The 26,308-nt window shown below is 44.7% G+C and overlaps 1 protein-coding gene across 1 annotated transcript in view; it reads right to left on the reverse strand.

Annotated features, from left to right (window-relative positions):
- Positions 1-26,308, reverse strand: part of TMEM87B (transmembrane protein 87B) — a 376,065-nt gene that overhangs the window by 294,627 nt on the left and 55,130 nt on the right. The window contains exons 3-5 of the mRNA XM_078649037.1: positions 24,418-24,509; positions 5,434-5,568; positions 4,299-4,355 (exon numbers count right to left, since the gene is read on the reverse strand). Coding sequence (XP_078505163.1) covers positions 4,299-4,355; positions 5,434-5,568; positions 24,418-24,509 — 284 coding nt within the window. The remainder of the gene's footprint in view (positions 1-4,298; positions 4,356-5,433; positions 5,569-24,417; positions 24,510-26,308) is intronic.

Consider the following 26,308-nt stretch of genomic DNA (forward strand, 5'->3'; position numbering starts at 1 on the left):
GTTCCCGGAGATAAAGTAGCCCCATATGTGGTGGCGCTTCTACGTAAGCCCATGGATAAAGATGCCCGCAGCCGCCTTAGGGCGGATTGTCCCCGCCCTAGTCTTGAAGGGAAGGTCGCCCTCACACCTGAGATAGATCCAAAAATGGCAACATTTCTAGCAAAATTCGTTAGGGACCCGAAAAAGGGTACAGATCGCTCCTGGCGTGCCTGCGAGGACAAGCTGCTCGATGCAGTAGGGCCTGTTACCAAGATCTTGGACATGGCCGAGGAGGCCAAGGTGTTAGGGGACGTGATATCCCCGGAGGTTCTCTCCAATTGGGCGCAGCGCACAATAGACTTCATTCGGAATGCGAACTGCGCACTTTCCCTCCTGATAAAGGTGGATCCCAAGTTGGGGGACGTCGCCTCTTCGGAGGCTGGAGCGGTGGCCCAGGGGGTTTGTTTGGTGACCCCTCCGTCAAGGAGTTGGGGTAGTTTGTAGTAACTTTCACCTCCCTTGACAGGGTGCAAGCTAACATCCTAAAGGTTTTCACTCCTTGGGTTTTCAACAGGGCCGGACGTAGCAGGAGCCGCTTGTTCGGTCGCTTTAACAGCCCCGACCGGGGGCGAAGCTCCGGCCGTGGTCAGTCCAGGACAATGCCCAGTTTAATAACTTCTACCCAACAAGAAGCCAGAAGTTTTATGGTCGTGGCCACCAGAAAGGTCAGCAGCAAGGTGCTGGAAGAGGTGAGTGTGCTGCCTTCAGCAAACTTGCAGGTGAGGCGGGGCGCTTGGCGCAGTTCTTCCTGGCATGGGTTTCCCTCACCAACGATGTGTGGGTACTGCAGATGGTCCAGGGCTTCCATCTGGAGTTTCATGGCTGTTCTTGTCCGCTTAATCGCCCCCGTCCCATTTCCTTTTCGCAGCGTGACACAGAGTTAGTGCGCGAAGAGGTGCGCGCCCTCCTTCAAAAAGGGCCGATTTGTTGAGCATCCAAGGGGTTTTGTCAGCAATCTCTTCTTGGTCGACGGTGGCAGGCGCCCAGTTATCAATTTGAAGGAGTTCAACGAGTGGCTGGTGTACCGCCACTTCAAGATGGAGGGCATTCACCTCCTCTGGGACGTCTTTTCGACCGAGCGATTGGGTGGTCAGGCTAGACCTAAAGGATGAGTACCAGATGGTGCCTATCTCTCCCCCTCATCGGTGTTTTTTGCAGTTCAGGTGGGAAGGTCAGGTTTACGAATTCACCACACTCCCTTTTGCTCTATCTTCCGCTCCATGGTGCTTCACAACGGTTCTTCGACCGGTAGTGGAGTTCCTCAGGGCGAGGGGTGTGAGAATGATTGTATATTTGGACGACATGTTGTTTTTCAACCAGTGTCCCCTGAGGTTGTCCGCCCAGTTGCAGACTGCAGTCAACCTCTTTTAAGGGCTCGGTTTCGTTATCAACGAAAGGAAGTCCCTGCTGGTCCCCGTCCAGTGTGCAACATTTTTAGGTTACAACATCGATTAGCTAATGTCCACTCGGAGTCTTCCAGCCAGAAAAATCGTGAAGATCAGGCACTAGTTACGTCAGACTTTGGCAAAGAGTCAGATCTCTTGGCGCCAGTTGGCACGACTGGTGGGACTGCTCGCTTCCTCCATTCAGGCTATTTTTCCCAGACCCTTGCATTATCGGGCCATGCAGCGCATGAAGGCCTATCCCCTCAGACAGGGGCTGACGTATTCTCAGCTGATTTCCCTATCAGACGAGGTGTGAGACGAAATGAGGTGGTGGCTCACGCACATGGAGGCCTGGAATGGGCGTGCGATTTTCGGATCTGCCTCAGATATTATCGAATCCGACGCCAGTCGCTCAGGGTGGGGTGCCTGATGCGGGGAGTTTTCCACAGGTGGCGCCTGGTCCACTCAAGAGCAGTTGTTACAAATCAACTGCTTGGAGTTACTGGGGGGATCCTTCACGGTACAGTGCTGGACAAAGGACAGGGTGCAGTTGTGTGTCCTCCTCAGGATGGACAACCACTCGACGGTCCGGTACATCAACCACCTAGGTGGGACCAGATCCAGGATGTTGGCGAACCTGGCCAGAGATTTCTGGCACTTTTGCCTCGACAACCAGATTTCGGTAACGGCAGAGTACCTATCTGGACGTGAGAACGAGGTGGCCCATTGGTGCTCCTGCCATCTTCTGGATGCCAGTGTGTGGAAACTGGACCACCAAATCTTTACCCGCCTGTCGGGGCATGGGGTCTGTTCTCGGTGGACCTATTTGCGTCAGTCACCGAGATTTTTCAGTTGGTGGCCGGATCTTCTGGCAGAGGCAACGGATGCCTTCCTCCAGGATTGGCAGGGGAAGCAGGACTATGCCTTCCCCCCATTCTCTATGATCACAAGAGTGTCTGCGCTCCTACCTACGTCGCCAACAAGCGGAGGTGGTGCTGATCACCCCGCTGTGGAGGTCTCAAATGTGGTTTCCGGTTCTACTGGAACTTTCCTAGGATTTTCCAATCCAACTCCCCCACTCTCCTCACATTCTTCTCAATCCAGATTTCATTCCTCATCGCCTAGTCCAAGACGGAACATTGAGAAAAATGGCCTTGAGGATCTCCGGCGTCGTTGGACGCTCCCAAGCCTTTTGGGAAAGGTGGACGAATTGCTCTCCAAGGCATGGGTGGATAGCACAACAAAAAGATACCGATCAGCCTGGCATTGTTGGTGTTTGTGACGGAGTGTTGATCCCGTGGGGGCTGATGTAGTACATGTGCTTAATTTTTTGGCAAGTTTGGCGGAGGACAGGCTGGCCTATCGGTCAATTAACACCTTCCGATCCGTGATCTTGGCAGGACATGTTGTGGTGCAGGGTTAGTCTATCGGCGAACACCCCTTGGTGTGCCGTCTCCTTAGGGGAATAAGTCTCCCGCGTCCCCCGGAGCCACGGTATTCTGTCCTTTGGGACGTGAACAGAGTCCTAAACCTGTTCCTCTCTTGGCAACCAAATAGGTTTCTCTCCCGTAAGGAGGTGACTGCCAAGCTGGCAATGTTGTTGTGTTTAGTTTCTTGCAGACGAGTCTCGGACGTCAGAGCCTTGGATATTTCTGCCAGAGTTTTTTGCCCTGAGGGGGTATCCTTCACAGTGAGCAGAAGGACAAAATCTAACACAAGGGTAATTTCATACCCAGCTTTTCCTGACTCCCCGAAGCTGTGTGTGGTTCAGTGCCTCCGTGCTTACGAAGAACTAACTGGTGAATCTCGCCCTCCGGGCGAAAGACAACTGCTCATTGCACTACGCAAGCCGTACAGGGCGGTTTCTTCCCCGATCATCGCCAGATGGGTGCGTTGGGTGATGCAGGAGGCGGGAAAGATACGAAACAGTTTGATGCTCATTCGGCGAGAGGTGCGATGGCATCTAAAGCTTTTGCCCTAGGGGCACAGTTTAAGGATCTGATGCGTACGGCCGATTGGTCCTCAGATTCCACCTTTAAGAGGTTATATTTCAAGCCGGTGCTGGAGGTGGCAAGGCTAGTTGTCGACAAGCTGTGAACTGGCATGATCCGAAGCCTCCGTTCCTGCCATAGAATGGAAATTTGCCTAGCCTAGGTGCTGGTAAGTTCCAATTCTATTAAGGACTCGGAGGCAAGGATTATCCCTCCCAAGGACTTCAGTGAAGTGGACCCTCCCTATATTGGTGTAAGTAATCCATTCAAGGGGCTTATGTGTATTGGTGAGTTGATGCTACTGCTTACAGTTGTTGTTACCTTGTGCTATGTGGCACTGCTTTCCGGCTCAGCCTCTGACACTGCCTCTTTTGCAGGAAATGATGGTTCCAAACAAGATGCGTGAAAATGCGACACGAAGGGCATCGCGTGAAGAAAGAGGATGAGGAAACACCGTGGAAGGACTATCAGGGCTGGCTGGAGTACGGACAGAGAGGAAGGACTCCTGTTGAGAGACACTTTTCCCAAGTGTTCATGGGAAATGTAGTTTTTTGATGTTTTATATCGCTGCTGTAAAAAATAAAGCGTCGAAAGAAGGCATAATCCTCGCCTCTGAGTCCTTAATAGAATTGGAACTTAGCAGCACCTAGGCTAGGCAAATTTCCATTATAGCACATACTCCTTCCAACACTGCTGGGATTTGAAGCGTGCTGTGGACAAATCCTCTACAAACCTATCTAGTAATTATTTATTCAGAATAATTTAGCAGTAATCTGTCTTCCTCTGCAAGGCCAGCTGGTAACTAGTTCACTAAATTAATGCTAAACAGCTGATTTCTAAATCCTATGTAAGGGACAGCACATACTATAACACAAGTAAATACCTGCGGGTTTAAAGTCTCTGCCGGCGATGGCACAGGCTGGGGAACTTCATTGCTCATCTGAAAGGAAAAAAAGATTTATTTAATACCTGGCAGAACCTGTGTCCGGAAATGCCAACCTGGATGGGATGATGAAATAACATGCCATATTAAAATGCAAATAATTGGTCTACCATAAACCCCCGAGATGAAAAGCGTTATGTATTCCAGTCTTTAGAGCCTTTGTCATGAAAAGCTAAGGGGAAACCCAGCCTAATGCCACCGCAAAATTATTTCTCCAAAATTCAATTCACAGTTGTAAATTAAATGACATTAATGTTTACATAGACTGGCCCAGAATCTCCATGCAAGCCCAAACTATACTTTTCCTTTCAATGCATGAATAGATAGACAGGTACATAGCTTATCCAAAGCTTATCCAACAGAAACATTTCTTGTAACTTCTACTCCATGTTCTCCAGGACCCAACTGTGAAGAATAAATTAGCTAACTGAGGATACGAGACTGCTGCAGTTTAATTAAATCAATGTAATAACTTCAACCTCCTTCATTAAACACGTGCATCTTTTTATGAAGTTCCACATTTCAGACCTCATGTGTCCTGTGAATATTGAACTTGAGAAAAGATATAGACATAGCCACGAAGTTACAGGCATTCTTTAGACTCCAGTGGCATGTTTTCCAGGCTCTGTTCCTTTGGCAAATAAAGTAAGTTCTTAATCTACGTTGGATTACAGCAGGCACCTTATACATTTTACCACAAGAGTGGCTGCACTTTAATCGAAGGAGCCACACCAGCTGTCAGCAGAACGTCAAAGTTCACCCACCTAAACAGACATGCAACACAGCCAAAAACATAAAAGATTTCTGGGAGCAGTAAAGGCTCTTCTCAAACAAACTAACAAGTTTCAAAAAATCCCAGAAAGTGCACTGATGCGAAGAGGCTTTGGACTTACTAATATTAACCTGTTTGAGGCAGCGACTACCAGAAAATGTGAGTGGACTATCTCGCCCTCACCACTCCGGTTATTCTGGAGCACTCTCCAGATATCATTAGAGGTGTCCATGAATATATACATATACACACACACATGTATATAAGATTAAACAACTACTAACTAGAAGAGAGAAAACTTACACTCAAAATAGGAAAGGTTTGCACATCTTTATTACAGACAAGGTTTTCATCCTTATGCTTCACGCACTGGCCGCCACGCAGGTACAGTTTACAGAAATCAGCATCAACAGGAACTCCAACTTTGTCCATCTGTTCCTAGTTGCAGAAATAGACACAGAAAAGGGAACGCATCAATCACACTAACACAAGCAACAACAGAGCAACCCATGTTTTGGTGCTCATGTTATTCAACCGTAAAGATATACAATTTTTAACGACAAGGAGCCCTTCATCTACCTTCACCAACGAAACTGCGTTGCCCAGTGGAGGCTGGCAGAAAAAGGGGGTTGTGGGGTGGGAGCTGGGGGGTTGGGAGATTAAACTAAAATTTAAAAACACTTACCTTTTGTCGCCCACTGTCTCTTCCAAGCAGTCATGCGCACTTAAGAGTACGCAAACCACTCCCCCCCACTGTAGCCCCAGCCCCGCCCAAACCCACTCCATAGTGTAAATTAAAATGATAATAACGAGGTTATCATGTTATTTTTCCGCTGCACTGCTCTTACAGCAGTGGGGCGATGATCCTCCGCCATAGCAGAGGAGCAGACACTGGCATTGCCATTTCATGGAAACAAAAAATTACTGCTGTCGCACAGGAATTTAAGATCTGACATTTCAGTACCCACTGCTAAAAATCAGCTGAGTAATAAATCTCGAGCTGGTGGTTACTGAAGCAATACATAGAAGGGTGAATGGCATTTTATCAGAACCATCAGTTGGGAAGCTTTTTCGAGACGAATAACTGCTGCTGTATGCACTTTAGAAGTAGGGAGATGAAGGAATGACGTTGGATTCTATCGATCCTACAGCTCTCGGACACGGACCACATCAAAACAATTGCAGTGATGTCATGACACCTCGGATAAACTTGGGTATAATAATATTCTCTTATTTCAATAATATGGTTCCGTTAGGAAAACTAAGCTACTTGATTTGGCTCCTCTGATCACCCAAATCCTAAGAGATAGTGATGGGTCGGCGAGGCAGATGGGATGAAAACTAAAACAAAAGAATTTGTGCAAGTGGATCCCCCCACTAAAATTGCTCCATACTGGAAAGCCTGGTCTTATCTGCAAAACCTTTCAAATTTGAAAGTTTCTTAAAACATCAATAATAATACCAATGATAGCAAACATTATAGCAATAATAATACCAATTGATAACAGCACTATAGCTCAGTTCTTGATATTTATAAACCATAAGTACCTGATGCTAATTTGATTACCCATTGTAATGGTCCTCATTGTGTCGACCCTGGAAACATGAAAGTCAGTTTCGTTTTGATGTGGCCAGTATCAAAGGTTACATAAGTCTGCAGGGATCGAAAGATCCACTCGCCTGCTCGCTATGGTGAGCCAGATTTAATCAGGACGAGCTATTTTTAGGGCCTACTCCTCCTTTCTGGCGAGTAGGAAGACAAACTGACTTTTGACCCCGTCTCTGAAAGCGGAGCAAATGTGACAAGATAACAAGAATTAAAGGCATCTTTATTGCTGACAAAGTGAATGAGCAATAAAGATTCCTTTAAATTTTATCTTGTCACATTTGCACAGCTATCAGAGACAGAGGTCAAGTACATTACAGTTCGGTTGAGTAGATTTTTTATGTTACTAGAACTGCAGATCTAATACAAATGTTCTGATTTTTCTCTGGTCTGGTTTAGTTATCTTCAATCCAGAGCGGACTCTCGTTTAGAGCTGGATGAATTTTTGTTCGACAGGTCTTTCTGTGGAGGATATATTAGGCCTAGAGCCTTTATGTTATATTTTAATACTATAATTTGTAAAGCCCCATAACGAGTGTCACCACCAGGATGCGGCACCCCATATACCCTGTGACATAGTTCTCTAGTGCGGAACCCGCAACGAGAAATTTACGGTTTCCCCTTTTGACCTATACGCTTTGTCTAGAATATGATTGCTAATACTTAGCATGAGCCCTCCTTATTGAGGGCCACCTAAATAATCTATAGTCATATCAGTTTTTACTAAATAACCTATAGTCATATCAGTATGGCTTACCATCCCTTATGGGATCTTATGTCAGACCGCACTAAAAGGTCTTTTGCACCCTTCTTTTTTGGTACTTGGACTTATGAGTATATGTATCTGTGACTGTTGAGCTTATTTGACAGTTTAATGTTGCAGTAATATTTTAACTTTGAACATATTTGTATTCTGCCAAGTGTCTCACTTATCCGTTTTATTTATTGTGCAGTGACTGTCACTTACAGGTGAGGCTATTTCTTGATCAATGTGCAACATACAAACTTGCCTAATGGGGGAACGAAATAAAACAAGACTAGTCCAAGTGGAAACTACTAAACAAGCAATGGCAAGGCCATTTTTTTGTTCTTGTATACTTAGAAATATAGAGCCAATGTTGTAACTCTTACATGCAGCAACATACGGTGCTATTATGAGTCCTGTAACAGTCAATTACGTATTCCACATTCCCAGATCCAAATATCTATTGGAGTTGCCATGTCATTTCAGGCCTGCATGTCAGTCTGTTGCTAAACCTGCCCTCACTCTACACAAATCACGTTCACATGTGTAATCCAATCATTTCAAGGAAAGCAACTGAAGATGTCAACTTTGATTAGACAGCATTTTGTAAAGCCAGAACACGCAATATATTTACAAAGAGAAAAAGGATTTTGACTCACAGGTAATACTTGCGCTCCGCTAAGCTACTGACTACCTGTATGGTTAAGACCATAAGTTGGTGGTGCTATAGGAAAAGGGGAACCCTTTCAACCCTTTCACAGGTATTGTAACACAACACCTAATAACTATGAAAAACGAACTCCTATGCACACACAATATTATTTATACTGTATAGTATTGTGAACATTCATTCATTCAGTATAATCATAAAATTAGTTTTAGTGTTTTGCTTCACATGAGAATAACTTGTTTTTCTACATTGCTAGACTTGCTTCGTAAGCTTAGTCTGAACAGTGAGTGCCGCGCCTATGCAAGCCTAAGAGACCTTCTTTAGTTATAAAATAACCTACTAGCAAGGGAGGGTGAAATATAGGTATATATTTAACCTGTTTCCATTTAGCATTATAAAATGATTTCTCCCTTTGTATTTTATGGAATAGTAACTTTGCTGACAATCTTATTTCTTATCACATGTCTGCTTGTATTAGCTAAGATGCTGCACCTGAGATCACAGCGTTAAACATTTTAAACTTACTCGTGTCTCCCTTTACTCCCTGTTCTGGGCTGGTATGAGAGTATAACGAATGAGTGCTCATGTTTCCCACCTTACCTGAGGTATCCTAAGTCGCATGTTCTAGGTTGTCTAATCATTGGTAACTTTGCTATAGGATGAAGAGCTAATGAGACACTGATGCTAGTCTGGTATGGGATTTTGGGTACTAAGGTGAGTTTTTGGCACACCCTAATTCACTGAGGTCCTGAGTTTCTGTGCACACGTACACAAGTGAAATATACAAGTGTGGTATTTTACGTTCGCGAAAATATGATCAGAACTTTGCGTCCTGTTTTTGTACATTAAGTGGATCTTAAACCCCTTATTTTTTAATCTACCATAAATGTGTTGCATTTAATTATGCAGCACCACATTAGGTTTTTTCGGTGAAAGTGTTGCCACGTACATGTTAAATTGTGTAGTATACCGAGCTGTGAATCAGTAATTTGAGAACTGTGTATATTTTGTTTTACTTCCAGCCCTGAAGAGTCAGAGCAATCTGTACTCTGACGAAAAACGTGTCGGCTGGCGTGAATTTGCTTGAGCAAGAAAAAGAAAAAGTGCTCACACAAGAAGAAGTGGAAACTAATTTTATGATTATACTGAATGAATGAATGTTCACAATACTATACAGTATAAATAATATTGTGCGTGCATAGGAGTTCGTTTTTCACAGAACACGCAATATGGTGTCCACTGAGTGATCCAGCAACCCAGTTATTCAAGCACCAAAAGACAAATCAGTTTGTGGTTATTTGTTTTGTTTAAATGGTAAATGTAACGGTCTTAGGTAATGAATTGTGTGGGAAAAACAGCTAGAATTTGGTTTGCATGGTCAGTTACTGTTGCAGGGATTCTGCTCAGACACAGAATTGTGCACAGAGACTCAGGACCTCAGTGAGAAATAAGATTGTCAGCAAAGTTACTATTCCATAAAATACAAAGGGAGAAATCATTTTATAATGCTAAATGGAAACAGGTTAAATATATACCTATATTTCACCCTCCCTTGCTAGTAGGTTATTTTATAACTAAAGAAGGTCTCTTAGGCTTGCATAGGCGCGGCACTCACTGTTCAGACTAAGCTTACGAAGCAAGTCTAGCAATGTAGAAAAACAAGTTATTCTCATGTGAAGCAAAACACTCAGCCTAACTCTAAACAATAGATAACGTGTGTGCCGTGTGCAAAAGAAAGCAAAAGGTAAAATGGTGTTTAAACTTCTAATAAGCTCATGCTAACTTAACACTGTATGACTGCAAGGCTCAGCCCCACTACACCCTCCCTTGATCGGAGCAGGGACAAGTAATGGGGGCAAAGCAGGAATGCAGAGTTCAAGGTCGAGAGAAAGAATCAAGTTCAAATTTGCCATAATGAAAAAACAGGAGCAAACTCAGAATTTTGAAAATAATCCAAATTAGTAATCATTTGTGGGCATAATAAAGCCAATAGGCCCAAAAAAAAAATTAACAAAAAAAAATTCGATGTCCAACATGTGATGTCGGACGTGAAAAAGAGACAGAAGGAAATGCACCTCACTCCAACAGTGTATATGCACAGTACGTTGCAACAGCCTCCACCAGGCAATCACTGTTGCCATCTGAAAACATTTCAGCCATCCAATTTAGTAACGGGAATGAACATACATGTTCCTCAATTACTGGAGCCTCTAGTACCATCAGAGGACAACTCGGATTGACCTCAATATAACAGCGTGGCAAGAAATCATGCACAGCTGTAAAAATATTCCAATGTCCCAGGACTCCATGCATCGCTGCAAAGGCCATAATCCCGCCGCCAGACCAAAGCAATTCATGAGCAACTAAGGGGCTCATCAGTTGATCATAATCTGCGTTGGGAGACATCGTACTGCAGAGACACAAATCCAGAGCCCATTCGAAATCGCAGCTCAGGCAATGAAAGACAGGCTGGATGCACGTGAAAAAGGAAAATCGAAACGATAATCCATAAACTGCACTCAATGTAGCCAGAGGCAGCGCTCCATAGTAATCAAGCATTCGGTTGCGGAGCAGCAACAGCTGAGGCAAATCGTCTCGTGGCACAGGATGTGCATCCATTTGGAAAGAAGTCACAAGGCCACTTCTTACAACTTTAAAAAAGTGAGCCAGCCCTGTGGTCGAGGAAGCATTAAAGGTAGTGTGAATTAAATCCCCGAAAATGCAGGGCAAGATCCGTATTTAATAATGCATGCAACGGGTGTTTGCCACGTGAAGGACAAATATTTCACAGGCAGATTTAAGGGAGACTTCTTTCTGGGACAAAAGAGCTCTTATTCGACTCATCTTGTTGAACTCTGCTTTCAAGGTCGGAATCGACGGCCAGATGGAAACATCCAGCTTCCCATGTGGAGGAGAAAACATTACTTTTTTACAACAAACTACACGATGGGAGACCGTAACTGTGAGAAGTTGGCCTGATATGTGATGTCTGGGCACCCTGTATCAGTCCAAACAACCCTTATGGTGATGGTTGTAAAGTCAACCTTATAGACCAGCTATCCTAGTGGTAGCATGGACAAAGCAGACTTAGGCTAAACTCAAGAGGGCATGTGAAGCCAGCTGTTTTACCATATGTAACCCCTTTAAAAACCAAATGAAAGGACACCACACAGGTTATATATAGAAAATATATATGTATTTATTACTAAAATAATCCTCTGAACTCTTTATGAGGTCAGAGGCACAAGCACATAACAAGATACTCAATAAACATACAATAAGTTGCACAAAATACAGTAATGCCCTAGGGGCACTTCGAACCATATACTAAAATAGTGGTATAAGAACCACGTGACGAACAAAGGATAGGCCTAGGGCCTGGAGAATCGCTGGGGCTACGCTGTACTACCAAAGGATAGGGAGCAGGAGGCCCACGGGATGAGCGTGCAGTGTCTTTACACACACGCGAGTTACCATAGAGTTATAATGGGAATAAAAGAAATGGAAACTAGTTCTTTTAGGTCACTTCCGGATGGACAAGGAGAAAGCTACTTGAAAGTTAGACCCTAGGATAGTAAATACCCATAGGAGCACTGAAGTACTCGCATTACCTCACCCACAGGAAGCGGGTGCATAGGTGTCAAAGTGTGTCAGGTTTCGTCGCTGAATCCTATGGAGCCTTGAAGAAAGATGCTGCAGGCGGCCAGGAGGGAAGTGTCCGGGTGGATTCAAGGGTGGATCGAGGATGACGAGTACCTGAAAGCAGAGGGGACAGAGTCTGGGTCACTAGCCAGTGACCAGGAAGGAACCAGGCGATGTCGCGAAGCAATCAGGTGATGTTGTGAAGCTGGTCTCTGCAGCCACGTGGACCAGGAGGTGTCGACGACGACCAGGAGCTGGATACGGACTGTCCAACGAAGGCTCTCGCTGTCGGCGGTGTCAGCTTCCGGATTGGAGTCAACAAGCCTTGGCAAAGGCAACCCACGCAGGAATCGAAGATGGCTTGCGGATCAGACCATCAAGGTCTGATGGGCTTCTCCTTTTCAGGGAAGCAGGGGCCAGTCTGGAGCAACCAGACCAGCGGTGTAAATTCAAAGGTTCGTCGTCACAGAGGCCACTAGCCAACGGGCAAGTGACCGGACAGACGCGTCGAGCAGGAAATTGCAGAAGAGCCCCACGCAGAACTCGTGGAGTGTGGAGGGCTGATCTTCGGTGCAGTTGGTGCTTGGGGCTGGGGCTTCCCAATCCCCAATGCACAACTTCGAGGGGGCTTCAGAAGTTGCACGGAAAGCAATTCGCTGGCTTTCCAAGATGGCTAGTCCCACGTCTCTTGTCGCCTCCACGGGTCTCAGCTCTGCTGTGACTGTGGATCGGGCTGTTGGAAGTCTGGAAGTCCGGGTATTGTCAGGCTCTGGGCTCGGGCTCCGGCGGGAGCGTCGACAAAGCAAACCGTTGATCGGGTGATGGTGCCTGCTTGCACAGGGTTGTCACTCCTTGACCACAAGGGAGATTCTTCAGTCTTCTATCTTCAAGTAGAACGTCGAAGGTCCAGAGTTTCATTTCAAGTTTCAGTCAGGATAAATCTAAAGTCTTGGGACTCAGCTCCTACCTATATACCAATTTCAGGGGCTGGATTACCTGCTAGGTCCCTCCTATGGGTGGGACCCAGGAACGGGGTGGTTACACCCCTTTCCCTTAGTCCAGTGTTGCGCCAGAGCTGGGGCTGGAGTGCCCCAGCACCTGTTTGAACTGGACTATGCATGAGACACCTTGTGTGCCCCAGGCACTGTCATTTCATTCAGCCCTCCATGCTCCAATACACTATGGCCTGTCTGGGGTGGTGCTAGCACCTCCCAAGACAGGAAACCTATTGTCCAAGCCTCCCTCGCTGGAAGGACTCCCAGCAGCAGGAGGTCAGACTTGTGTCTGTGGCAGCAGCATCCATTTTGTGATGCTATGGCTCTGGTTAACTTTAACCGGGATTAGTAGGAACAACATGTCTTCTCGCTCTAGAAGGGTGGAATGCTACCCCCGTCACCAGAACTGGCGAGGGGGTAGTATTCCAAAGCGTATGACACCTTACACGACATGTTTTGATAAAGCCAAACCAAAGTTAGCATTCAACCGCTAGGATTATAATGCGCTTAAGAGTATATGGTATGGCAGTATCCTAGAACTGCTATAAGGACATGGTTCCGAAAGCTGCAGACAGGTTCAGCTCATGCTAGAGCCTCATCTCACATAAAACCAAGCACTCTGCCTTCAGGATTGTTAAGGCCTGCCATAGGAGTGACTTATAGGTGTATATGTAGTGGAGTGGTGTGGCTCACTGGTTAGAGGTGGCAGACCCGGAAGCAGAAGTCGGCCCGGGACCAGGGTTCGATTCCCGACGCGGCAGGGTCGTGGACCAGGGTGAGCGGACTCGATAATTCTCGCCTCAGTGCCTACGCTAACCAGGGGTCGCACTCCGCAACTCTGGGCATTAGCTTGCCTAATCTCCACAACGGCCCCCTCAACGCCGGGGATGCCTGGCTCCACCTTGGGGATTCCCAGCAGGGACCATCCCACAGGGAAAGCCAGGACAGGTTCCCCAGCGGTATACAGCGCCAGGACGCCGGCTGGCAACAGTGCGCTTTACAAGTATACACATTACATTACACATGATGTGTCTAGATATAAGGTTAGATATAGGAATACTATACCTAAGCAAGGGGTGATTACTCGACCTTGCCCCAGCTGAATGATCAGCCAGTTGTGTCAGTTTGGATGCCCAGCCAGGGGTGGCAAAAGATATGAGGCAGCCCCTGGTAGGCCTTGGGTGCACCTATGCCCTGGGTACCTATGGTACACTATACAGGGACTCACAAGAGTGACCCAATTCCCAAGTGGTGATGTACCTAAAGTACATGGTGTGAATTTAGAGAGAGAACAGCAGGGCTGTGGGTCTGATTAGCAGGCCCACAGCCACCTTAAGTCGAAAACCAGTGAAGCAAAAAGCAAACATTGGGGTGACCATAGTAAAGCAGACCCTACTCTCCTACAGTAACGATGTAAGGAATTCCAGCCAGCATCCCACAACTATCTTCATTATTTAAAAGTAAAGAACTACCGTTTGCTAGTAATGTGAATGTGGGTGTGATAGCAGGCGTTGGTGTACCTTTTAAGACACAGGCCAAATTAGGTGCATTTTGATTACACGAGCCATGCAATTGAATGTTCCTACACACTAACGAGTGATCAGGTGTTATTGTGCAATCTTCACCATTCAAATAAACCTCTTTACCCTCCCTCAGGCACCTATATGTAAATGGTAGTGACCAAGCTTCATGGAGAGAAGTGGTGCCTAGAGGTTCATACCTGCCAATTGCATAATACTTCATGCAATCTTCGAATTTGAGCAAAGAAAAGGTAATGTTATTAACCCATGGACGAGCCACACAGCAGAATTTGCTTCGGCCATAGAAAACGGCAAACGTACAATATGTAGCATACCAAAAGTTTCATCTTTCATAGACATAAAATGCTGTTTGGCAGTCAAATTAAAAGGGGCAAACAATGAGGACGTGTTCATGTAGTCCCAAGGCACCTTCCCTGCCTTTAACATTTGTTAAGTCCATGCAAACTGCATAATGGAACGCAATTGATTTTGACCATGGTACAAAACAGACATCTTCTTGCACAATATCAACAACAGATGAAACAATATTATCTAATGTGTAAATACGGGAAGAAAGCGTGTTAATGCTGTTATCTACAACTGCTAGCACTTTTTCTAAATTTGCTTGATCTATAGCTCTTAAGCGGGAAGCAGCCTCAATCTGGGACAGTTTCCAAACTTCGTTGTAAATAGCATATATCCACCTTTTGGATCTGCCTGAAGCAGGGCCCATGACAAAGTCATTCAGATCAACATTGTCAGTCAATTTAGACAAATGAAGCTTAACTGACGCTAAAGTGGAGTTTTGAGCCAATTCTGACACAGCTTGCCTACGGAATAGGTAGTTACAGAATGGTCACTCTCAAAACAGGGATCCACCCTAACCTGTGTGTAGCCCGGGGCTAAACCCAGAAAACGATGTTGGCAAGAATCTGCACTTCTGTGCCATAACAACCAACCCCTAGGATCCAAACTGGATATGTTAAAAGTAGAATTCAATAACAGGGTCTGTAATTCCCCGATTGAAATACTGGTATTATTATCCCAACCGGGGTACCAATTCTGGAAAAGAAGGAGCATTTAATTTTTTAGTAGTAGCCAATCCAAAGCAGGTGGTTTGTGAAATAGTCGAATTAAAAAACAACATATGGTTTGGGATGAGACATACACGATGCAAAGCTTCCGTGCCTGGCACTTGCCAACTTTTAGAACCCCAAACATAGTTAAGATCAATAGTATCTTTCCACAGTTCATAGTCCCCAATAGCCAATTGGTCAAGAAAGGACTTGGAATATAACAATTTTGTGCGGGTAAGTCTAACTTTGGAAGAGGACTTTTCGGTCATCTTAAAATAAAATGCATTAGGATTTGACGGATTGAAATCAGTAAAATAAGTGAATCTCTTTAAGAGAGAGTTTGAGCTGCCTTCAGAAGGAGCGGGGCAATGTTCCCATTTCGTATAATTGACTATATTCCTCCTTGTGTTTGCTTTATGCCGGTAGTGATTTCCATAGTGTTGATAACAGAACAAAACACAATAATTAGCCGAATCTAAATATAAATCCTCAGCATCAAAGGCAGCATAATATTTCAGATCTGAAAACAAAGCTTCTACGGCTTGAACATCCCAATCATCGGAGCTTATATTTTGTTTAATCACATCCCCCATAGAAGCTCTTATTACGTTCGGGACATTTATAACCTCTGTGGGACCATGAACCTGAAATTTAACAGCATCCCGTACAATCCCATCTAAGACAGGCCAAGTAGTAATATTTACAAAAGTCAGGTACCTCTTCAATCTGTGTGATGAGGAATGGGGTGCCAATGTTTCATTAATTAGTCGAATAGCAGTCCTCTCTTCAACGTAGTGTCCATTCACAAGATGGAATAAAATACACCACAAAGCCAATTGACAAACAAAAAAATTGAAAAAAGCACCAACCAAATGTAAGTCCAAGGAGGAATCAAAAAATGTTTTTTAAACCATGTTGCAAAAACTGAAAGTTTTGAAGGGGATTTCGATGTGGTAGAGTTAGTGTCAAATGAAAATCTGGACTCAGTTGCCAAACAGGTTTGTAAATCGGGTATCGATAAGTCTGTGGGGTACGTATACTCAGTATCATCAAGATGAGCATCAGGTGGGGTATTCAATAAAGGACTTGAAACTGCAGGCATCTCGAAGGCAAAATCAGGCCTGTTGTTAGGAGCCGGAGCCAAAACAGAATTTCTCAGTATTGATGGATAAGAGACCGCAGGTGTCATACTAAGAAGAATCGGCCACTCTGTGTAATTTGACATTGACAATGGAGATGTACCTTTTTTCCTTACGACCTGGAAGTGGAGGTAAAAAGACTGAATGTTTTATCCTAATCATGGTATTGTTTTTATTGATTTTAACTTATGTACATATGATGTTTAAAGGCTAATATGGGCTCAGCTCCGTTCTTGTACATTAATGAATTGTTGATTTTTAACCTGTCTGTAATTTTATTTGCCTTTTATGATTTCTTGAAAATCGAATAAAGTGTATTTTGATTGACTGACTGACTGACTGACTGTTCTTGTGTCCTGCACGCCAAGTACAGGAACTGGAGCTCTATATGAGGGGCCAAACTCTTTCTTGTTCTCGACCTTCTAACGGACCAGTTCTCCGACTCGGGGTAGCCAGCCAACTACTGGAATCTGCAACGCAGCATCAGATGTGGAGGGCTTGTGTTCCTTTGCAAGACTGCCTCTCGTAGAGTCTGTACAACAATACAATGGTCATCTACGCCAAAGGGGGCAGCTGCCGCCGCCTGATCTAGACCTTCAAGGCCCGGGACAAACATTTTGATACCAAAGAGCATCTTGTATGGGGTCCGCCCACCCAGAGACCTTCTAGGGAGATTATTAAGTGCACGCTGTACGCCACTGAGATGGGCTAGCCAGTTCCGCCCGGAACCTATAACCCTAGCTGTCAAGGATTGCTTTAAGTCACGGTTCATCCGTTCCACAACACTATTTACCCTCAGGTCGGTATGGAGACGAAAATTTGACCTGGACCCCCAATGAACTCATTGCATCCTTGTACGCCTTAGAGGCGAACGCTGGACCCTGGTCCGAATGGAAGGTGCCACACGCAAATCCCTTATGACAGTTTGTGAATCAGCACTTCGGGGGGGCCACACCCATACAAAGCCCGTGCAAGAATCAACTGCAACTAAGATGTACTTATACGCAGTTTCTGAAGAAAAAGGACCGCAGTGATCCAAATAAACACAACCACGTGGTTTATTGGAAATGTACAACTGTGTCTGGGGCAGCCGCGTAGCAGTCGAAGGCTTGATCTGATGACAAATTTTGCATTGAAAGACATAATCACGCGTCTGTTTATACAGTCCCCGCCACCAAAAAAGCTGTTGTAGCTGAGATACAGAAGCCGAAACACCCGCATGCGCGGACGCAACACCCTCGTGGGCAGCTGTAATCAGCGCTGACCTGCGGTCCGCGCTGGGAATCAATCTGTCACCAACATCTGGTATTTTCACATAAGGAACTTTATCAGGACTTAAATGATATGAATACTTTTAAGGAAATCCAGTAGGATATTTTCTTGCCTTCTCAGTAGCGGCAATTGCTGCCAAGATGTTGAGCTCATAGCCCAGGAACAACACTGTGTACTCTGCAATGTGAGACTTTGCAAAGTTAAATTTGTAACCGAAGTACGCAAAATTACAAATTATGCAGTTAATGCGGCACAGATGCGCCCATATCTCGCTGTCTGTGAGATAAATGTCATCCACATACGAACATGCATCTGGGTCGATTCTCTCTAATAGAGAAACTATACGGGAAGCAAACACACTTGGACTATTCTTGTAGCCCATAGCCAAACATTTAAATGTTTTCTGTGTGCCACCACTGGTAAAAGCGGTCCATTGCCTACTTAAATCAGAAAGATTGTGGGCAAAAAAAACATTGGATAGGTCAAGTGTGGTTTTAAACCGTTTACGCACAAGACCATCCATCAGGGCAGAGCCGTGGGTATTCTGTACTGCACAGGTACGGCAATGCGAGTTTAGATGCCGGTAATTCAATACCAAACGGTAGGAACCATCAGGCTTGGTCACAGTAAAAAGAGGGTTATTCATCGGAGACACACAAGTTTCAATTACACCTTGATATTCCAATTGTTCAAGGATTTCTGCGACCGAAGCTTTAGCCTCACGCCACATGGGATACTGAGGTTGAGACTGTGGCATAGACCGCAAGGGAATCTCATGTTGGGGGGAGAATTTATTCCAACCACAGTGAGTACGGTACAAAGCAGGCTCAAGGGCCTTAGCCCACTCTTCTGCCAAATTCAGCGCATGCTCCTTCGACACGGTGTGCGCGAAACTAGGGAGGATTACCTCCTCCCCTTTCGGAGATGCAAGAACAAAAGGTGGGGGCCAGTCAGCCTCCGCTAACAAAATGTCATAAATAGTTGTAAGATTTTCCCAAAATACCCTTTTTATGGTACGTTGTATGTCTCCTTCAATTAAAAGGTCAATTTCATAAAGCCTATCAGGGGGAGCTACTCTAGTATCAGCTGTCTCAACAACAACGAATCTGTGAGTCGCTGTCACCTTCAGTAGTGAACGCAGGGCCTCTCGAACAATGGTAATCTCCACCTCTCTGTCCAACAGCGTCAGCGCACATGCCGCCTCCACCACCAGACAATGAGGCCGAGGTGCCCTGTAAAGAACTAGGAGAAAGTTGATCAGGAACCTTAATACGATCAGGTGACTTAATCGTAGCGCGGTTGCGCAAGCCATAAGAGCCCTCAGTAGACACAGGCACTGGTGACGCGGGACGGGACTCCTTTTTCTGTTGTTGTTTTCCCTGTTTTTTGCTTCTGTTCCAATTTTGCTTTGGAGGTTTGGGTTGATCGGCTTTCTCAGACTTCGACCCCTGAGTTTGTTTTTTATCTTTAGCAGAAAAGGGCTTGACACCTAAACTATTACGGCCTATGGTCTTATAAGCCGCCGTAATAATTCTCGGTAACTCTCGGGGTTTGTCGGCATCGGGGACTTCACACAAAGCATTAAACACCTGAAAGTTCACCGCATCTCCCTTTATATTAGAAAGAACGGGATCGGAAACTACGTCAAATGAGCAAACGAGTCTCATTCCCAATTCAACCGCAGCCTCAGGTCCGTGTTCATCTTGAACACGTTTAATGACTGTCGTCAGGACAACCATTGACGGAGTGCCCGAAGCACCTCATGTACACCGCCGCAAAGATTCTACCCCATGACTCGCAGTCACCAGCTTCCAGTACCAAGTCCTTGGGTAAACTAATTGTAAGAATTCTGTGTTTTTCTAGAGGACTCGAATTAGGAAAAACTGCTTCCAGCTGGTCAAATTTCTCGGCAAGCCAGAAAGGCATATCATCCTTATCCTGGGGACTCTTGCCCATAACCGCATTAACCATGACGGGGCTAAGATTCATCCCGCTCGGTCCAGCTGGAAGTGCCGCAACACCAGGGGCCCGCCCTGGAAATTGCGGGTAACATATTGAACCAAGGCCCTAATAACTCCAATTACAGAGGTATATAGGAGCCTCAACTCAGCAACAGGGACTGCCCCCGCACGAGGATGCGGGGTAAATTCAGCCAAAACAGGAAAAGAAGCTTCTGGAATGGACAAAGGACCTAATCTAATCGCCGTTAAACTGTGGGGAAGGGCGCCATTAAACAAAACACTGTGCTGCCATGCAGAAAACGGATTTTCCTGTGTCTTATAAGGAACATATTCCACGGGCACGGGTGTGTAAGTATAAGTGTGAAACACCTGAGTAGCTGCATCCACTGCAGGAAATGTCACCCAAGAGTAAAAAATCTCAAACGGGTAAGCTATCTCAGCACTCACTACCATAATAACCGCCATGTCCTCCAAGGTGACGTTATAAGCCTGCAAATGATTGCGGACCGCAATGCGACTATGCACGGGTATGTCAACGTCACCCATAACAACACAGACAGGATCGGTACAATGCAAAACAATGTAGCACAACTGGGTAGTAACTTAAAAGGAAACAGTTTTGAAAGATTCAAGCTTGAAAAGACCTATGTAACTATAGGTAGGTTTATCCGTCACCTCTGTTAACAGGAAACAATAGTGAAGGGGTTAAGGACTGATATAAGCCCTACTCAAGCATGATGAAATAAGACCACCACTGTTAGGGCGCCATGTTGCAGGGATTCTGCTCAGACACAGAAATGTGCACAGAAACTCAGGAGCTCAGTGAATTAGGGTGTGCCAAAAACTCACCTTAGGACCCAAAATCCCCTACCAGACTAGCATCAGTGTCTCATTAGCTCTTCGTCCTATAGCAAAGTTACCAATGATTAGACAACCCAGAACATGCGACTTAGGATACCTCAGGTAAGGTGGGAAACATGAGCACTCTTTCGTTTTACTCTCATACCAGTCCAGAACAGGGATTAAAGGGAGACACGAGGTAAGTTTAAAATGTTTATTTTAACGCCGTGATCTCAGGTGCAGCATCTTAGCTAATACAAGCAGACATATGATAAGAAATAAGATTGTCAGCAAAGTTACTATTCCATAAAATACAAAGGGAAAAAGCATGTTATAATGCTAAATGAAAACAGGTTAAATATATACCTATATCTCACCCTCCCTTGCTAGTAGGTTATTTTATAACTAAAGAAGGTCTCTTAGGCTTGCATAGGCGACCCCATACCTCAAAGATTAGCAGGAGTGAATCACATCGAGTTCTGCACAAGCTCTCAGCATACGAATGTTCTCCAAGTGTGTTCAATCATGCCTACACAAGTGTATTATCAAAGGCGCCAGTATCTGAGTTGGCCACAGCAGCATATATGTTATGGCTAGAACGTGCGCTGATCACTTCGAACAACAGCAACACTGTTGATATAACCTTGAAGGCCTCGGCACTCACTGTTCAGACTAAGCTTACGAAGCAAGCCTAGCAATGTAGAAAAACAAGTTATTCTCATGTGAAGCAAAAAGCACAGCCAAACTCTAAACAATAGCTAACGTGTGTGCCGTGTGCAAAAGAAAGCAAAAGGTAAAATGGCGTTTAAACTTCTAATAAGCTCATGCTACTTAACACTGTATGATTGCAAGGCTCAGCCCCACTACATTACAGTGAGCTAATGCTCACAAAAGTGCGGAGAGAGAAAAAGTGTGGAATTCCAAGCTTTTAATGTGCAAGAGAAGCAGCAGATATTGTTGAATTAAGCAGGCAAATTACTCCCTAGAAATACAGAGGAGCAGTAAAGCATACTGGCGTGGGAAGACAGTCCTCTACAGAGCAAGATTACTTTTTTCCTATTCATAATCATGCTTAAACAAATTCCAATGAAATTCCATAAATTTTGCTTTCTCCAACAATGAAGATAAAAAGGCCTTCAAACTGAGATCTGACCAGTTTGAGTAGTACCTTGTACAAAAAACGATCTACCTGGGGTACAAATATGGGATCTCAGCCCCATAAATACATGGAGAGTACCCGAAAATTTAGCAGCAGCTCACACCAACAACAGATAAGTAGTGAGCAGCAGGGAAGCGGGATAAGTGGTGCTGAAGAGGACACAAACAACAAAATGAACATGCCCCAGTGAACACCCTGGAGGCAGAAAGGAACACAAGCAAGTGATCTGGGATGGTCACCAGTAAGTTCTATGCAGTACTGTAATGTGCTGGCGTCAGACACCATGTATGAGGCTACTGTAGCAAGATAACAAAAACTGTTTGCATGAACAGGATCAAAGAGCCAGGAAAAGTACAGAGCGAGCGCTTCGTCAAGCATATCTTGCAATGGAGGCACTTCTTTGAAAGTTCATGGATATGTTATGGAATATTAAGACTTTGGTAGAAAAGGTTACTTCTTACCGTGGGATGCATTTCTTCAAAGATTGCTTTGTATGTTTTTTTAGGTCTCGTCTAGCCAGCGCGCACGGGCTGCTGTAGGAGATGACCTTTAGAAATTGGTCAGCTCTTTTCAAGTATTCGTGCTTTTGCCGGCATCCACCTTGCGGGAGAGAGCAGCGGCGCGCGTACAAATTGAAAACAGATGGCCTGTGCGCCGCTGCTTGCTCTTGTGGATGCCAGCACAAGCACGAGTGCCAATACTACGCTTGTTGTTTTAGTGAACCTCTCGTGGAGTGCAGAACTCTGATGTCGTTGTTTGTGTTTGCAAACTTTACAGCTCCTAAAGAAATGCAAATTGTGGAAATTAGTTGGCGAGAGCTGTTTAAAATCATCCTCGGGTAAAACCGATCGAGATACTGCTTGCGTGTGGCATCACTTGCCTGAATGCTGATGTAAGCCTCTGCCTGCACTCCCGCGCTCATCTCTTCGGCATCTCCGCAATGAGGAAGCACCCGCCATTGCTTCCCAGGCGTTACTAATAGCTTTTGCCGTGGCAATTGAATCGTCAAGTGTGCGCTTTGCATGTTGGTAGTTGCAGTTCTAAAGTATGGTAAAATACATTGAGCTTAAGCTTACAATGTATTTTACCATAGTTTAGAACTACAACTACCAACATGCAAAGCGCACACTTGACGATTCAATCACCACGGCAAAAGCTATTAGCAACACCTGGGGAGCAACAGCGGGTGCTTCCTCATTGCGGAGATGCCGAAGAGATGAGCCCGGGAGTGCAGGCAGAGGCTTACATCAGCATTCAGGCAAGTGATGCCACACGCAAGCAGCATCGCGATCGGTTTTACCAGAGGATGATTTTAAACAGCTTTCGGCAACTAATTACCATAATTTGCAAACTTTACCGCTCCTAAAGAAATGCGAACACAAACAATGACATCAGAGGTCTGCACTCCACGAGAGGTTCACTAAAACAACAAGCATTGGCATAGCCAATAGGTCTCGCCTTTGGGACCTTGTAAGTATAAAGTAAGTAGAGAAAAATAAACTGAAGTATAAGACTTTACGTTTACATTTACTTCGTATTTAGGATGCAGTAAATGTAAACGTGAAGTCCTACACTTCAAGTTTTTTTTTTAACTTATTCATTATTTCGTCCTTTTTAAACTTGGTAACACTGAATGGACATTGGTTACACCTCATTAGCACCAGTTTAACACCAAATATAGCAATAAAAAGCAAACAGGTGACCAGTGCAGCTCTGCTACAGCTCTTCAATCCCTGGGGCACAGTACTCAGAATAATGTGATGCATGGCTAACCACTAATAAGATCCAAAAGGGGAGACCTATTGGCTATGCCAATGCTTGTGTTTAGTATCACCGAAGCATAGTTATGCAAAACACAAAAATGCTCAACTGATTCGAGACAACAGTTTAGTATGAAAAACCTAGTCTGCCCAGACCAAGATCTCCAATTGTCCCCCAAAGATAAAATATGGGAATAAAAAAGCTCTTCACCAGATAGTGAGGGTCAAAGTGGGACAGCAAGAATTGAGAGATGCCTATTTCAATTCTGTTGTGGTTTTCTTAATCCATTGCATTCACATTGATCTTTCAACTAAGGCCATTACAAATTGTCAAAAACATACCATAGCACGTTGATATTCTTACAACCGTATTCAATAATCCATCCAGAGCTTTTGGGTAGGTAGTCATTTACATTTCACTGCTTGCTTAACTGCGTTACGTTGATAGTAAGGACGATACCTAACTTATAGAGGTCTACACCAGCTCGAGTTAAAAGCACTTTAATACATAACATTCGGTAGACGTTTGTAAAGAGAATTTCTTCAGGAGAGGGAGAGAGTACCCTGCGGCAAAAACATCCTGAGAGGAGACTGACATGTACTCGTAAGAATTACCTGTGCTCGATTTTAGGGTCCACATGCAATTAAGAAAGAATCACAGTTTAACAGAGAAACACGTGGAAAGACATCATCAGCAACAATAATACCTTTTGTATACCCTCCAAAGTGTATGTTTCATGGTAATCCATTACTTTTTTCTAATGTTCTTTTTTCTTCTTTTTTTTTTACACAATACACAAATTTAATACAATATACTAAATCAGGAATCCATTTTAGATGATGTTATTTTATCAGCTGTAAGGTCCGTGAAGTGCTAAGGAAAAAAAAAAAGAGTGGCTTACTTCCAGGTTGAGGAAATGATTGTGGCAGGAATACCGTTTCAAGTACCATTCCACTGTAAACGTTACAGGTTTTTGGCAATTCTGTGAAACAACTGTTGGAAAAGAGCATACAGTTTGTGCTAGTTTAGCAATATCCACAGTTTTAAGAACCTAGAATAGCTTTAAACATTGACACATTAAACAATCTGAACAAAATTATAAGTGTATACAACAATATCGATCAATTATCAAAGTTCCGCACAAACAACACAAAAACAGATAATTCTAATAAACTTCTCCTCCTGCTTTCAGAAACCAGTTCGGCAGAAGACGACATGGTGTGGTAATCGGAGTTGTATAATGAACATCACTGAGCTTGTACCACCGCTCACCACCATGGTGATGGCAAACTGAACATCCCTCTAGAAAAGATGAAGGGGAATATATTGGTGTACAGGATCCTCTGCTTTCACAATGTTCATAATGGATTCCCCTCTAAACACAAGTTCGATACATTTTTCACTGGTAGCCTTATACTACAGCACAAAGGTGGAGACAAGCATAACCTCCTGACAATTGCCCAAAAAAGTAGCAACTTAAACCACTTGCCTTCAAAATTAAGTCACTCTTGAGGCGACTGGAGCAGTGTGATGGAACACTCGGCTGATAGGTGGCATCCAAGTGGCCCACCCCTTGGTCATAGTAAAACTCCTCTACCTTCATTTATGTCAGCCCTAGGCCTGGTGGATGTCTGGAGGGTGCATCACACACATGGGGAGGTTACACCTTGTTCTCCTCAGCCCATGACTCCTTTTCCCTCCTCGACTACTTCTTTATCCCACATGCATTTCAGATACAGTTTTGGATATTGCTGTTCTGACATAGGTGCTCTCAGATTATTACCCGGTGATCATTTGACTCCATGTGGGTGGTCAGTGCCCAATGTTCCGATGGCACTCGTTGCTTTGGCATCTACAGAAACCAGAGTATCAACAGACTATGGAGCACTCCATAGAGAAATATTTTGCAGTCAATACCGGCACAGTAAAGTCAATGAAGATGCTGTGGGAGGCCCTAAAGCCCATGTTGGGGGTCGGATATTACCCCCAGGCTGTGACAAAGGCAGGCGCAAGATTTGGTAGATCTGGAGGCTCGGATGGCAGACTAAAGGGTGCAGGGCCGCCAGGCAGATGGGCAGAAGGCGCGTCAACAGACCCTCATAGAGGATGCAAAGTTTTCTTGGCGAGCGGCCCAAAGCCATATCTACCAATGGAGAAATAAGTCCAGTAAATTGCTCCATATGCTATTCCGGGGTCTCAGGTTCCCCCATATGTATCCCTCTTATACACAACTCGGTGGGCTCGCTGCTCATTGGCCCCAGTGAGGTGGCATGCAGGTTTGTGTCTTACTTCCGGCTTGTTTATTCTCTGCAGTAGACGCTGTATGGGTAACAGGTGGACAAATGTGTGACCGCGATTCCTATTAGGACTCTCACAGGGTAGGAGTTTGTCAGGCTTGGCGGGGCTGCATGCAGGGAAGGTCCCCTGGTCAAACGGATTCCCCTGTGAGTTCTTTAAGGCCTTTATGTCAGAAATAAATACCCAGCGACAGAAAAACAAAAAAACACAGATACCCAACAGTTGACTCCAATTGACTGCGCAAATACAGTACTTATATAACCAGTCTATTTGACCATTTACTACCTCAATAAAGTGACAGTGTGAGTAAAGTGCTAGCTTCCCTCTATATCGAAAGGAGATCATAAAGTGCCTGTGCTACTCGCTAATAAAGTGCAAAATAAATAGTTTCTTCCACTACTACGGCTCCCCACAACTCGTTATACTGCAGAATTGTGTTCCCCCAGGCATAGTACCAGTATTCCTTATGTTGACTTTCCTCATCTTGCATAGCC

The sequence above is a fragment of the Lissotriton helveticus genome, chromosome 6 (genome assembly GCF_964261635.1).
Source record: "Lissotriton helveticus chromosome 6, aLisHel1.1, whole genome shotgun sequence".
NCBI lineage: Eukaryota > Metazoa > Chordata > Amphibia > Caudata > Salamandridae > Lissotriton > Lissotriton helveticus.